This window comes from Pseudopipra pipra, chromosome 26 (genome assembly GCF_036250125.1).
Source record: "Pseudopipra pipra isolate bDixPip1 chromosome 26, bDixPip1.hap1, whole genome shotgun sequence".
Classification (NCBI taxonomy): domain Eukaryota; kingdom Metazoa; phylum Chordata; class Aves; order Passeriformes; family Pipridae; genus Pseudopipra; species Pseudopipra pipra.
In genome coordinates, this window is record NC_087574.1 from 3619605 (window position 1) to 3635172 (window position 15568).

A 15568-nucleotide genomic window follows, 5' to 3' on the forward strand; every position below is an offset into this window, starting at 1 on the left:
AGCCCTCCAAGTCTCCTATGGCTTTTAGTTTCTAGTGACACAGACCTCTGGCAAAACAGACAACTTGATAATGCAAAATATCATTGCATGTTGAGCTCTTGAAGATCCAGTTCCAGCTATAGATGCAACACACAGACACCTGCAGCTGTGTGGTAACTCAACCAATGTGGAAAAATACTTTTCGCTGTCAGTCCCCATTCCTCACATTTTCTAATGAAACAACATTTGTTCCCAAGCCCAAAATGTTATATGGTATTATTTGGGTCATTCATGGCTAGAAACCGTGGTGGCTGATTGGCATCAAATAAAAAGAGGAACTATTATTACAATATACTGATAATTTAACTCCAGTTGTTTGTTCAATATGTATTTGATCACGGGCATAAATCACATTCTACCTGAAAGGAGGTTGTAGCCAGGTGGGGGTTGGCATCTTCTCACAGGCAACCAGAGACAGGACAAGAGGACATAGTCTTAATCTGCACCAAGGGAAGTCTACTTTGGACATCAGGCAGAATTTCTTCATGGAAAGGGTGATTAGACATGGGAATGGACTGCCTGGAGGTGCTGGATTCCCCATCCCTGGAGGTGTTCAAGGGATGACTGGATGTGACACTCAGTGCTCAGGGCTGGGTGAAGAGGTGGGGATCAGTCACAGGTTGGACTCGATGATCTCAGAGGCCTTTTCTGATCTAACTGGTTCTGTGATAACACAGGTGTATTTTCCACACTTCTTCCCCACAGTTTACTGACCTAATTAACTGAGAAATTCCTGCAGGCCTGAAACAACACCAGCAAGCATAAAGAAATCATTACAAAAGTATTTATTCTGTGATTTTGCCTCCTGTTTTTGGTCTCTCTAAGAACTCCACCAGCTGGTAATTGGAATATTGTGTTAGACCTACAAACACATTCTGATTTGTGATTGATACATGTGTGCAGCGGATTTGAGAATTAGAACATTACAGTAATGACAATTCAATCAAAGATTTTTCATCTCTAGTGACCCTTATCAGTCTACCATTGTCTCTTTACTACCAACAGGGAACTGAAGATTTCTTAATTACAGGGGGCGTGGGTGCAATAACTTTATATCTTAAAAAGTCCCCTAAAAACACGGGTAAGAAGCAACTTTGTGACATCAACCTGAAGTCTTGCAGCTCTCTCTGGTGAGAGTGATGTTAACTAGTCAGACTGGCTGGCCAAAAGACAAATATCCCTTCCAAAACCCAAGTGTCAGGGTGTTTAAATCTGCTCCCAGTTGCAGCTAGTCACAATATAGGACACACTTCCTAGGGGAAGAATAAGTAGCTTCTCTCTGCAACAGTTTTAGCTTTTTTACTTTGATGGATTGATTGGGGGTTTTTTTGTTTGCATTGTTTTTTGGGTTTGTGTTTGTTTGTTTTTTTTTCAATTTGGAGTCCTTCAGAAATAAATAGAAGAATTTCTTGGTTTTGTTTTTTTTTTGGTTGTTTTTTTTTTTAGATCAGCTTCTGTTCTCATAACTTCTGGGCAAATACTTCCTTATTTACTAGAGGGCTTAAGGCCCTGGGAACCCAGCAAGGGGCAAGTGGAGGAGCTGCTCACACTCTTTCTTACCAAGCTAAAAACCACTTTTTCTATCAATCAAACCCTACATGAGGCCTCCTTCAACTTAGAGCCTCCTCACCTTTGTGTTATGATCCTGGCAGTCACTGTCATGGCAACAACAGAGGCCATTCCAGCTGAGAAAACTGCCAGGGAGATGTGGAGGGAGCCCTGGGCTGGGAGTCCCTGCTTGGAGTAAGACTTCAGGAAAGGATGCCTTAGAAATCATGGAAAATCATGATTTACCTTGAACTAAACGTTTATCCAGTCTGGGGTGGACCTTCCATCCTTTGTCAAGTTTAATATGGATTCATCTCCTTAATGGCTGTTTGCAGCCCTTGGTCATCCCTTGTTCTGCTCCATCTCCTGCAGTTACTCCCTGATCTTAAAATCTACACTCTTTTGGGGCATCCAGTTGCTTGACACTTTAAAAAAAAAAAAAAAAAACAAAAAAAACCAACAAGGCATCCACTAGAAACATTTCACTTTTTTTTTTTTTAATTTTCGTGCATGGAACTAAAACGAGCAAGACATGTAGTACTCAAGAAAACGTGAAAATCAAGTTTCTTCTCCCCAAAACCATAACTGTTACATCCTGAGTCACAGCAGGAACCACGGTGCCTCACTGTCTTCAAGCAACAAACCACAGGAGTGGCTGTCACAGTCACCTTCTAGCACAGGATTCTGTTCCTCACACACATTTCTCCCAAAATAGCAACAGCCCAAAGACAAGAAAAAAAATTGGCTTCTCCCCTTAGTCCTAGACAACAATCTGGCAAACACACTCATAATTTGCTGCAGGGGCCTGGATTGTTTAAGTTATAAACATAAAATAAACCCAAATGTGCTAACACCCCCAAGGCAAAGGCTCACAACTAGGGAGAGGAGGAGGAGGAATTCAGCAAATCTGTGGAGAACCTTGGACCCAAAGGCCAAGGAGTCAGAATGTGCCCCTGCTCCAGTGCTTGTCCTATTGCAAACACAAGTCTTCACAGTTCATTTTTGGTGCTCCCAAATGGTCCTGTTGAAGCCTTGGTTTCCCTCCTCCTTCACCATCAGCTGTAATGTGGGGCTTCTGGACTTGTTTGGGTTTGTTGGCTGTGCACTAAAGCATTGACCTTTCCTAAAGAACTGCTCCAGCTGTGAATTTATTGAGTCCTTTATGTGCCCAGGTGTGGGGCTCTTTCCCGGGAAGGAATTCCTCTCGGATTTTCCTTGCCCCTCAGCTGGGACCGTGCTCCCAGCTCCCGACTGCAGCCTAAGGGTTGTGCAAGCAAACCCTGCCCGTGGGGCCGTGGAACAGACTGCACAATTCCATGGAAATTCACACACTCACAGGTGCTACAGTTCATAAACTTATTATTATTAATAATTATTTATTATTGTTTTTAATTATTTATTATTATTTTTAATTATATATTATTATTTTTAATTATATATTATTATTTTTAATTATTTATTATTATTAATTATTTTTTTTTAATTATTTCAAATTTTTAATGTTAACCGAAAGAATTATGGAGCCTTTCTATGAAGTATCTGCATACTTTTAGCTGTGCTATTTTATTTATTTATTTTTAAGTGGAGGCATCGACTCAACCTACGACTTTACGCTTGTTTCTTTATCCAGAATCGCAGGTAGAGATCTCCCCCTCGTGGTGTGAAAACAAAGCGTCCTCACAAAAATTCCGAACTGCAGTTAACATTGCTTTTTAAAAGGAACCAACAGATGGAGACGTTCCACCACTAACAGTTCATTTCTTCGCAGCAGAACTTACGGGAAAAGGGGATTTAAACTGAACAGAAATAAGTCATCGTTGCTCCAGTTCTAAGATGTAGTACAACAGAACACAACAGCTGTAATGTCTTCTACAGTTTCAGCAGAATTCCCCAATGAAATGGCAACTGATAAACTTTAATTACTAGGTAGGATTCCGTAGGACATCTTTAAAACCAGATTTTACACTGATCTCTTCAAAACAATAAACATTCTGTGACTATATTCCAAATAATTAGAGCTCGGAGAAAACTTTTTTTAATTTAAGGAGGGGGGCAAATAATTTTCCATAAGGGTTATTCAACATAGGAATGAAATCTGACTCTTGTAAAAAGCTTTTCCAAAAATTTCATGTGATTGTCTTTAGTTCAACTGGCTCCAGTGAAAGAGATTGTAGAGACAATAACAAATGCAGCAGCAAAGGGTGGTCTCAAGAAAAGTACTGCAGATGTCTTAGCACTGAAGAAATTTAAATGTTTATCAACTGTCAGATAATCCTATAAACATTTATTTGGAAACATATGGGATTCTTAATACAACAAAGACTCAAAATGAAAATATTGCCTTCTGCCCTACCTCAAAATATATGAAATGTGCACTGAAGTCTAAGTGTAGATATCCATAAAAAATGGCTTTAAAAGGTTGGATGTTCTGTTCCTCCCTGTTCCTTGGGGATGCCACGATTCCTCTTTCTTTCATGTTATCTGATGAAAACAACAGATGAGTTTTGTAATCTGCCAAAAACTGAGCTAATTTTGTATTTTTCGAACCATTCGACCATCAAACTCTTCAGCTGTTCTTTTGTTGATGTTACGAAATATTCTCAATTTAGTAGAAAGCTTCAGCTGCCTTGGACCTTGTTCAGGACATTTAGGTCCTCGTGAAACAGCCACAACCACAAGCACAACATAAAGACAAGAGTGGGTAAAAAAAGATGATTGATCAAATTTTTGGGCAAATGGTCTTTCCTGTCTTAAGGATTAATGTTGTAGCCGAGGCTCTGCTTGCTTTTAAAACCTTTCAAGGAAAGGATATTCCTCATCTTTACGTGACACTGGGCCTGAAATCCAGAAAAAGAACTGAAAGAGGATGAAACAAGCAAGGAGATCTTTGCTCTCTTAGCACAGAGCTACTGGAAAAACAGAACACACTTTGCTTCCTGGAATTGCTAAATCTCAATTAATTGTTATAGATATTTACCTATTTTCTCATATTCCCTTCTTAATGGCAGAGAGAAACTAGAAGGCAGTGTTTTAAACAATTTACACAAGAAAATCCCAATTAGGTGTGAACAGATTCAAGGTACAAGAAATACATGTACCATCTACCCATGCTAGAATTTACTGTGTCAAATTTCCCATTTTCAGTGACAGCAGCACCACCTTTTCTATTTTTTTTTTTAATTACTGCAAACTTAAACCTGGCCCTGTCTTTCTTCTGCTTTTTGCTTCTACTGCTCTCTTTCCTAAGAAAAATCATCATGTAAGCATCTCTGAACACTTCTTGAGATTTCCTGTACGTGAAGCAGGATTATTTTTTTTTTCAATCCTGTGAAGCCATCAAATTTAATTAATACCGGAAATATTGACTTAGTGCTAAGAGTGATATTACCATTAAATTAGGAATTCTTGTGGTGGTGATGCCAGCTCCCCATCTACAGAGCAAGTCAGACACTGAATCTCAGTAGGTGTGCCATGCTTTAGGTAAAACTCTTCAGAGCTAAAAGCATTATTTACTCACAGAACTTCAGGTTATACTATTTCAGACTGAGAAGCTGGTTCTTTGGCATCTTCTCCTTAACATTATTTCCCTGGCATCACATATAATTTATGTGCTTTAAAGCTCCCTAAAAATTGGCTGAAAACCTTTTCCTAGAAGTTTAGGGAGGAGAGAGATAAAGATACCATACAACCATGATATCACTGTTACAAAATAGCTGCTTTTTTCTTCTTTTTTTTTTTTTTGAGAAGAAATTAAGACTTTCTCACTCTCTAGATCCCCTCCCTCGAATTATCAAAAATCTAATACTGATTTCCTGCAAATACAGGCCTTTTAAGCTTGACTAATTTGTCATATGGCATTAGAGCAAAATGCAAGTCGACGTTTCCTGACATTTTGTCCAACATCTAATGCCTTTTAATAGAGCTCTTTAACCACATGGCTCTTTAACTTCCATTGGTGGGAGATCATTTTTCCCTTCTAGGTAGGCTGCCTCTATTAGCCTAAGCTTTACACTTCTGTTCTTTTATACCTTCAGGATGGCTGAGAAAACCATTAAAATGACTGATAGACCCACCGAGCCCATCTCTGGGCTTGGCATTTCCTTCCCAACTCCCGTTGCTGTCGGAGCCCCTTCTCCTCTCCCTCACAGGTGTTTGCTGGGTCTGACCTTGGCAGCCCTTCTCCAGCTCTCTGCCCTCCTCTGGGTCTCCTGGTGACCTGGGGAAGTCCCAGGATGGACTGACAGAAAGCTCCAAGACAAATCCCCACTTCCCAGCCTTCAGGTTGTTCCAGGAGCGTTCCCCACGAAAGCTCATCCCCATCCCTGCCATTTTTTCCTACCAATGTTTCAGTCCTTGACTGAAGAGATGTTGTTGACTTTACAGAGGTTAAAGGTGGCCTCCTCAAGAGACAAATGGGATTTAGCAAGAAGGGATGATTGTTGTTCTTTCAGGAATAAAGTGTCAGGAAGATGCAGAGGTGCCCTGGCCCCTGCTGAGGCACCAAGTGACAGCAGCAGCTGCTGAGGGTGCTGGAGCTCTGCGGGATCTGAGGGTTCCCACGTCTCAGAAGGGCACAACTTCTCCTTTTCCCACATCTGTGGCTGGAGGAATAACAGTGAGAGCTCCGTTGGGAAGCTGAGTCAGGCCCTGCAGACAGACTTTGGGCTGAGTGGGAGCCTAAAGCTGATCCTGACTGAAGTGGCCAAGAGACTAAGGGACAATCCTCCTCTCTCTTCCATCCCTGCAAGCACATGTGCAAGAACATAAATGTTTGAATAATTAACTAGACCTTTTTGTAGACTGAAGGTAGGACTGACAACCAACAGACTCAGGTTGAATTCACACAAAGCCCTAATAATCTGTGTGAGTGAAGTGCTGTACATAGGACAACACACACAGAGAGAATATAAATTAAATATTCTGCATTGCCAAAAAGTTCTGGACTCTGATTTAGATTCTGCCAGTGCCTGGAACATTTACAGCATTTGTAATTTGGTTATAACCTGACCTTTCAGAAAAAAAACAGTCTGAGGAGTTTCCTCCTGCCAGTGAGGATGAAATGCTTTCTAATGTTTGTTATCTAATGCAACAGAACAACAGATTTAAATATTTAGGAGAGTTCTTTCTAGAGAATGATTTAGGCATCAGATACTGAGAAGAGATTCCCTGCTAATGTATTTTCAACTCTGGTGGCTCCAGGGTCTAAGAATCTGCTTTCTACTAGGAAAAACTATAAAATGTTCAACAAAAGATGAAAAACTTGTCTTTCATTGTCATAAAATCAAGAGCTTTCCTTGCAGGAGGGGTGGCATATTGAAAATTCTCTAGAAAGTAGAATACAGAAAGAATAACTGTCACTGGCAGCAAACTCCAACTCTCAGTAAATACATGTGTTATCAATCTAACAAAACACCACTCAAATCCTTGCATGTGTGTACAAGCCAGGTTTAATGGGGTTTTTTTAAAATTTTAAGATTGGGCCTTAAATTATATATAATTAGTAAACTCCTTTCTTACTTTTATTTCCCACTTTAGTCCTTGAAATTTGGTGTCTGTTGAATTATGTTTTAGGGCTTTTTCTAAACCCGAGATTTGTGGAGTTTTGTTAACAGTGCAATAAAAATAACTTCGTAGTGTCACAAAGAAACATTAAAGACTTTTTTTGTGTGCAGCTCTCTAACTTAAAAAAAAAAAAAAAAAAAACAAAAAACAGACATTGTTTCTTTAAAAGGCTCCATCTGCAAATCCCATTAGATGTGCATATAAGGTTTCAGATGATTAATAGCTGCCTGCTTTGCTTTGGTTGGAGGGGCTGAGGGTATTGTGTGTTAACCCCTCCCTCCCCTTACTCACATTTCACTTTGCAAACTTGTCACTCTCTCCCCAGCACAGTATTTAAAAAGGTGTTTCACTCATGCCCAGCACTTCAGGAGGGAGCAAACTGCAGGCCTGGGGAAGCAACTCATGGAGGTCCCTGCCCAGCTCTGGGTCCTGTTTCCCAGTCGGGGCAATGAAGCCATTTAGAAAAGCTCCCACAGTAACAAACCTGCAGCGGCATAAAACCCACAAACAAACTGTTGTTTAGGGAGGAAACCCATCCTGTGGAATTTGGAAGATTCACCCTCTGCTTCTCTCCTGATTTTGAAGGCAGAGCCGTCACCGAGGCGTGGGCAGGACTGGCAGATGGATCCCACCAGCAGCAGCTGCATGCGCAGCCCACAGCCCCCCCCTGCCCTCTGGGGGTGCATGAGGAGCACCCACATGGATGCCAGCACAGCCCCAGGGCTGAGCCACTGCCCAGCAGCACCGTTCTCCTTCCACCAGAGACCAGATTTTGATGCTTACTCCGATTTCTCCACCTCCTGCTTGGTGGCGGCTCCCCAGAGCTTCCCACGGGAGGAGCGAGGGTTTGGGGAGCAGCACCAGCCTTTCCAACCCTCTGCCTGGCACCTGGCAGCAGCTGAGAGCACGAGACAACTCCATCCAGAACAGGCCTTGGCATCTGGGCAGTTGGAGGGCAGCAGCCCAGACCCAGCGAGTGTGGCAGCGGGGGTGGATGAAGATGAAGAGGTACCAGGAAACACCACAAAGGACACTGAGAAAAAGCCACCCAAAAGAAAAAAGGAAAGCTCAGGTAGGTGACACAAAATCAGGGTTGTGGGAGAGTGCAGGCAATGGAATGAGAGCACTTGTGAGACTGAGAATTAAGAAAGGAAGCTGATTAGCAAAACATTTCGTAATGCTTGACTGGGCAAACTTACACAACAACAACACTGAAACCAAACAGTTTATTCTTATTCTGGCCTTTGTATTTCAGTCCTGCAGAGCTTGTTTACTGAACTAAGCGTTTTACTCACCAGTACAATGCACATTTGCTGTAACTAACCAGGAATCACATGGCATGTACACGCTGAGCTGACAGTCCTAGGATGTGGAGTTACAGATCCATACTTGCCATTTGTCTGAGCATAAGGAAATGGCAAAGAGCAAAGATCCCTCAGCTTGAGTTGCCTGTGCTAGTTGGAAATACCATACTAGGATTTTGACATCTCAGTTTATGGTAAGAAGTACAAGAGGCAAAGTCTTCCTTTAGATATAAATTCTATTTGGCCTCACTAAATAATAAATATTTTTACCTCAAAGCAGCTCTGGCTCTGATTCCTAAGCATCAATTTTCTTTTCTTCTCTTCTCTTCTCTTCTCTTCTCTTCTCTTCTCTTCTCTTCTCTTCTCTTCTCTTCTCTTCTCTTCTCTTCTCTTCTCTTCTCTTCTCTTCTCTTCTCTTCTCTTCTCTTCTCTTCTCTTCTCTTCTCTTCTCTTCTCTTCTCTTCTCTTCTCTTCTCTTCTCTTCTCTTCTCTTCTCTTCTCTTCTCTTCTCTTCTCTTCCCTTTTCCTTTTCCTTTTCCTTTTCCTTTTTCCTTTTCCTTTTCCTTTTCCTTTTCCTTTTCCTTTTCCTTTTCCTTTTCCTTTTCCTTTTCCTTTTCCTTTTCCTTTTCCTTTTCCTTTTCCTTTTCCTTTTCCTTTTCCTTTTCCTTTTCCTTTTCCTTTTTCTTTTTCTTTTTCTTTTTCTTTTTCTTCTTTTTCTTTTTCTTTTCCTTACCAGTTTTTACACCCTGCACCAGAGGTGGGCTTCATGCACTCCTGACCCGTTGTAAACACCCAGTGCTGGCTTGGCTGCCTCCTGCACGGCAGGTCAGGGGAGGGTGAGAACACGGATACAAGGAATGAAAGTAAAAATCCGGGGAAGGAAATCATTTCAATGCAGTGCCAGCAAGGAATGGGAGCTCCCTTCCCACAGCTGCAGTTCTGTGACTGAGCAGAGCCAGGCAGTCCCCTCCTGGCTGAGCTGTCCCACCCCTGTCCCCTCCAACATCACACTGGCAGCACCAACAAGTCACACTGAGCTCGAGGGGGCACAACACAAACACCTTAAAACTTCCACTGAGCACTTCAACGAGCTGTTTGAATCAACCCCCCACAATGCAGGTGTTCACACACACAGGCATAACTGCAGATTACACAACAAAGTGTGCTTTGCCTCTCAGAAAACCAGAACTCGGGCAGCAAGACAGAATCCCACAGCAAATCCCGGAAGGAAAGGACAGCTTTCACCAAGGAGCAGCTGCAGGAGCTGGAAGCTGAATTTGCCCACCACAACTACTTGACAAGGCTCAGGAGATACGAGATAGCTGTGAACCTGGACCTCACCGAAAGACAAGTACTCCCCAAACCCTTGTCTCCCCAGCCCCTTCTTCTTCCCCCACAAAAAAACCTTCTCCCTAACACTAAAAACCAGATGTGTCACTTGAGGGGGTGTCTTGCAGTGGCACAGAGGTATTTTAAAACAAAGCCTCCACATTCTTTTCAAACACACTTGTTACAAATTTCTGTGAGTAGTTGATACATTTAATTATGTTTCTCTAAACTAAAGATAGATTTGGTAATAACTGGTCTCTTGCAAGCTGCTGCTTCCCACCATTCATTGGTACATATTGATATATCAAGGTTTACATATGGAATATGGACACCACCTGAGACTGCAATTAACAGGAAATTATTAGAATTATATGTTTGACACATGCATTCTTCCTGGGTGGTATTTTGAGGTGATAAGGAAAGACAAAAACGCAGAGTTTTGTGGAGAGATGTATTTCTGTTCCCTCATTGTCATCTCAGTCCAGGTTTCCTTTTCAAAGCCTAGTGAACAATTGCTCAATTATGTGAAGCAAATTAAAATTTCTGAAGCACTAGATTGGGTGGCCTAGATGTTAAAAATACATGAGGGGCACTGTGGCTGTTGTGTTGACATGCTTATTTGACATGAAGACAGGTTCTAGGCAAAGCACCTTTGGGGGTTTCAGAGGAACTTCTGTCTGGAGTAGTTTAGAAAGAATTGTTCCCATCTGTGTTAGGAAGATGAATTGCTTAAACCTGCAAAGTTCTGTTCACCTTTTCTTCTATAATTCCACAAATATGCATAGCTCTGCTTGTACAGCTCAGACTGAGACAGGAAGTAATTATTTCCTCTTTATCACCCAGGTCAAAGTATGGTTTCAAAACAGAAGAATGAAGTGGAAACGTGTTAAAGGTGGGCAGCCAGTGTCCCCACACGAACATGACACAGAAGATGTGGACTCTGCTGCCTCTCCCAGCTCTGAGTAGTCCCTGCAGCAATGGGAGAGGAATCTGGAGAAAGTAATGGATCAGAATGTGGATGCAACACTGCTTTGGGTCAGCTACTCAAAGGGATCATCCTGCTTGCAAATCCTGTAGCCCACAGTCTTTAAGAGGTTTATGATGCTTTATGTTGCAGAGGCAATTAAAGAGCACAGGGGGAAAAGCCAAAGGAGGGCATGATTTTGATTTTTGTTTCTGGAACTGTCTTACTACCACAGATGTGTCTACAGAAAAAAACAGTAACATTGAATATAAAACAGGAGTAATGTTGTGTAGATGCTCAGACATTCAGAAAATACAGGTTATCAGTCAGAGAGTGATAACACAGATGTGTTCTCATCCAGTCTTTCCCTGGTCACATCTATTCAGTGTGCATTTGGACTTGGCAATACACATTTTACTTGTGCCTTACTCTGAGAGAAATAAATACTTTGACAGTCACTGATTCTCCTTGCAAAATGAATTGGACACCTGTGTAGCTAGGCAATAAGATTACAAAATAAAATATGAGACTAAAAACACATATAAACAGAATTCTGCTGACCAGTTTCAGAGGAGGTGGCTCTCACACTGACAGTCCAAGAAGGCAGGTGCCTTGTTGATGGCAGCAATTTGCAGAGGGAGATTTCTTCCAAGCTTACTGTAAATCCTGAAATTAAACTCCTAGACCTCAATTTCAAATATTTTTTCAAAGCAGTCATCACGAAGCACCACAGCAGGCACGGCAGAGATGGAACTCTCAGCACAACATCTATCACTGTTGTGTTTTCAAGTTTTCCAATAAACAGCACAACCAGAAGTTTTAACACTTCAGAACACTTCCACTTGAAATTATCCTCCCTTTCAACCCAAACTTATACTATATCAAGTTATGAAGATTTAGAAAAGCACAGTGCCTGTTTCCATTTGCTCTATCTTTTTGTTTAATGTACTACTGCCATATTTTAAACAGAATTTTACACTAGCACACCACAACATGGCTATTGAGAACACTGAAACAGTGGTTTGAATATTTGAAAGGTAACCATGATGGCAGCTATGACATACTGCCTTCCTCTCACCCTGCTCTGATGCTTATTTATTGTGGTTGCCTGTAAACTGTTGATCTGCTGGGTGAAAATCTGTATATCTGAATGATATGTTTATAAAGCTATCAGTGGTAATTCCACTTGTAAAAAAACTCAAAACAGATAAATATCATCTTTTTTTTTTTTTTAACAGAGGTGTTGTGTTCTTTTCAAAGAGCTGATTACTGTATCTACAATGAAGAAACATTCATCACATTCCTTCTTAACATTTCCAAACTCTGACTGACAGATGAAAAAACGAGCAGTTTAGAGTATATATTTGTGCAAAACCAATTTAAAAAAATAATTATTTCTGAAAGAAATTATTTAAAAATAAAGAAACTTGAGAAGTTTGAGAAGCACTGAGGAGGTGAACTGGTGTCTGGTTTCCCACACTGCACTACTTGCTCCTGCCCACTTTACCCAAAACCAACTGTTGCCCAAAACAAAACACCAGCACCTCCCCCACTCAAAAAAATAAAGAAAACTGGATAAAATAAAGAAACCAGGATCATTGATGCCTCACAAGACTTCAGCACAAACTGTGCTGCAATCACAGAATGGATGTAAACACGTGCAAATCCTGTGACTATAATAATTACTATATAATCAATTATAACAATTAGGAGTATGCATGTTCTCTGAGCTACCTCTACCCCCATCTCCTCAGAAATTTATGGTAAAGAAAAACCACCCTCAGCTTCCTCCCAGGACTTTTGTGTGTGCATGGCAGATATTCCCATGGAAAATGGGGCAGCCAGGGAGTTTTGGTGCATCCCAGTTACCCCAGCTGAGGGGGATAATGACAAAACACCATTATTGGGACTACAAACTTGATATTAAAAATAGGTTAATAACATCACCACTCAGGTGACATAAAACCAGTTGGCTAAAAAAATTGCCCACTCACAGATGAGGAGGAGCTTTGCTTTACTGTAACTTTAAGAACAGAAAATATCTGGGGCTCTGCTTCTTAAACCTTGATGCCTTCAGATTGTGCTTCTGACTAAAGTCAGTAGTTCAGCTCTTGGCAAACACTAAAGCAAGCTGAGTTTTGGGAAGAACTCTCTGGTGCTAACTCAGACATCCTACTCCCATCTCCTGGAACACAAATCACCGTGGGCAGGAGTTCTGTGTTACTCAGTTCCTTGTAAGCTCTTTAGCCAATTAACACTGTACAGCACCTCTTCCCCACCGTGCTTAGAAAGTTTGCAACCTGCAGAAGTAGCTTGTTTTGGGGATGAAAACTTTTGGGATCTTGGCTACCAACATACACCAAAATCAGCTCCTCGCTCAGAAAAGAGGCTAATAAATCTTCCCTTTCAAGGAAGCAGTCAATGGTAGCATACTGAATCATAATTCACTTAAAAGCCAGTTAATGGGATCTCAGTCTGCACCCAAAATTACAGCTCCTAAACTGTTCTTGCTCTGGGTTTTGGGAAATAAGCTATGAGTCACCTGTGAGATCTTTTTGTGCTCAGGCAGTTTCTTCATGAAACCATCTGCTTACTCTAAGGCTTTAGTGTTTTGAGAAGGAACATTTCACTCCTGACATCAAAGCATTTGACCTCTGAACCTCTGGTGCCAAGAATCTTTCAGGCAAAAACCTGTCGTCTGGGAGCAAAATCTCTGACCTGCAATTATTTTTCTCCGAAATCCACATCAGGCTGCATCCTCCTCACAGAAGGGAGGGAAACTCTACCTCGGGATGTTTGGCAGTGCTCCCCAGGCCTGATCCTCAATAAATAATCTGAGCACACCATCACCCCACCCCAGCAGAGAGCTCTGGCAGGTTTTCCCCAGGAGGCACACCCAGGCAGAGCAGCAAGACTTGCTGCCCATACAGAGCCAGTGCAAACAGCCCCCAGGGGATGGGGATATCTGTATAAACACAAAAAAACAGGCTGTAGCCCTTTATATCTGTGCTGCCTCTTCTAAGCAGAGAAAGAGAGGCACTTTCCTCAGACTCATAGATTTCATGGACTTTTTATTTATCCAGCCAGATGCCAGTGTAGCAGAGGCCCTGAGTTGTTTTGCAGTTTCTGGATCCCATGACTCCTCTGTCGTTAGTCCTCAGTTTCTCCACAGCATCCTGCAGATTTAAGATAGTGATTTTTCCAGTCAATGGAGCTACTCAGAAAACTTAAAGATAACTCGTGCCAGTCCAACCTGGCCTTGAACACTTTCAGGGATGGAGTATCCACGGTTTTTCTGGGTAACCCGTGCCAGGGTCTCATCACCCTCACGGTAAAAAATTTCACAGACATGTTGTGACTAAGGAACCAAACCCTCCAGTTCACACTGCCTGGAAAAATAAGAGAGCCCTTTCAGCAAACACTTCACAGCCAGAGATTTTTACTGGGACTTATCCTACATGAGCAAAGCTTATAAATCCCACTTCCTATGGAATTTCCTACGTGTGGAAACAAGCACACACAACAAATCAGGGTATTTTACAGAACAGACACACAATTTTTCAATTACCCCATTTTCTTCCCCCACCTCCAGCAGTGCTCATATTAGGTTTCATCAGCTACTATCTCACATTTTGTGTAATTCCTTACCCTCGAGGAAAGGGAGCAGCCAGTTCAAGAAACACATCTGCATTAGTTACTGGGCTCTGAGTGCTGGATCCAGGCAGGTCCTCCAGGCAGATAGACAGGAAATCCACTTTCTTCCAGTGATTCCAGCTTTTGTCTGACTGGAACTTGCCCGGTGTGGCTGTAAAACAATCCCAGCCTCGGGCTATCACCTTTCAGGCCGTATTTGTGAGTTATGACCGGGCAGTTCCCACTGCAGTGCCAGACACAGGCAGGTGCTGCAGAGCCTCTCCCCACCCTCCCCACACACACAAGGCCACATTGTTTTACTTTCTACGTGAAGGAAGGATTTTCATGCAGCACCAGACTTTTACACCGCTGTTCCCTTCCTCTGTACCGTAATTGTTATTTTATTTTTTTTATTATTCTTTTTTAAATAACTCTTAGGCAGGGATAAGCATCTGGTTGTCTGGAAGCTCCTTTGGGAACAGATTGCAAAAAGATAATGGGAGTGAATAACAGAGAGGATGGTGACTTCATACCATGGAGGGTTGAGTCATGTTTCTCTCTTTCCTTTTTAAAGAAGAAAACATTTTTTCAAACCTCCCTCAATCATGCTCTGTACCCCTGGCTCCGGAGCAGGAAACAGATGTGAATTGACATTTTCTTAGAGCCTTTGATTTCTAATTCAGCCCCACACTCATACCCCATGCTAATCTGTCCCCCAGAATGCCACATGTGGAGTATTTCCTATGCTTGGGAATATATCACCAGGTAAGGGTTAGTCCAACAGTGCTACAGCAAAGTCAATCATTGGAAAGACACCAGAAAAAGGGTTGTTCCTTTCAATACTCACCTCAAACATCCAGTTTTATACCTTCATCTACTTTTAATTCTATATTTCTATATTTTGACCCTTTTCTGTATATTTCAATCCTCTTCATTCTATATTTCTCTCATGAGAAATGATCAGAAAAAGTGATGTAACTGTTGAGAATCTGTGCACAGTTTCCAACACAGAAAAAGAAAAACTCTATCAGATCTGATTTAATTGCTCCATCCACTTTTCTCAGCTGAGAAGGACAGACCTCTGGTCTCAGTATCAGGGGATCTAACAAATCTGGCCAGGAAGTTATTTTCCAGGGAAAAGAAGTATCATTCTCCATAATAGGTATGCACAATTTTTTTCTGTCTGAAG

General features: G+C 41.7%; 1 protein-coding gene across 1 annotated transcript; it reads left to right on the forward strand.

Annotated features, from left to right (window-relative positions):
• Positions 1–7432: 7432 nt before the first annotated feature.
• Positions 7433–12192, forward strand: MEOX1 (mesenchyme homeobox 1). The gene is made up of 3 exons (XM_064636517.1): positions 7433–8221; positions 9632–9804; positions 10626–12192. Exons 1-3 carry the CDS (start codon positions 7771–7773, stop codon positions 10746–10748), a joined length of 747 nt encoding a protein of 248 aa, XP_064492587.1. The 5' UTR covers positions 7433–7770; the 3' UTR covers positions 10749–12192.
• The last annotated feature ends 3376 nt before the right edge of the window (positions 12193–15568 follow it).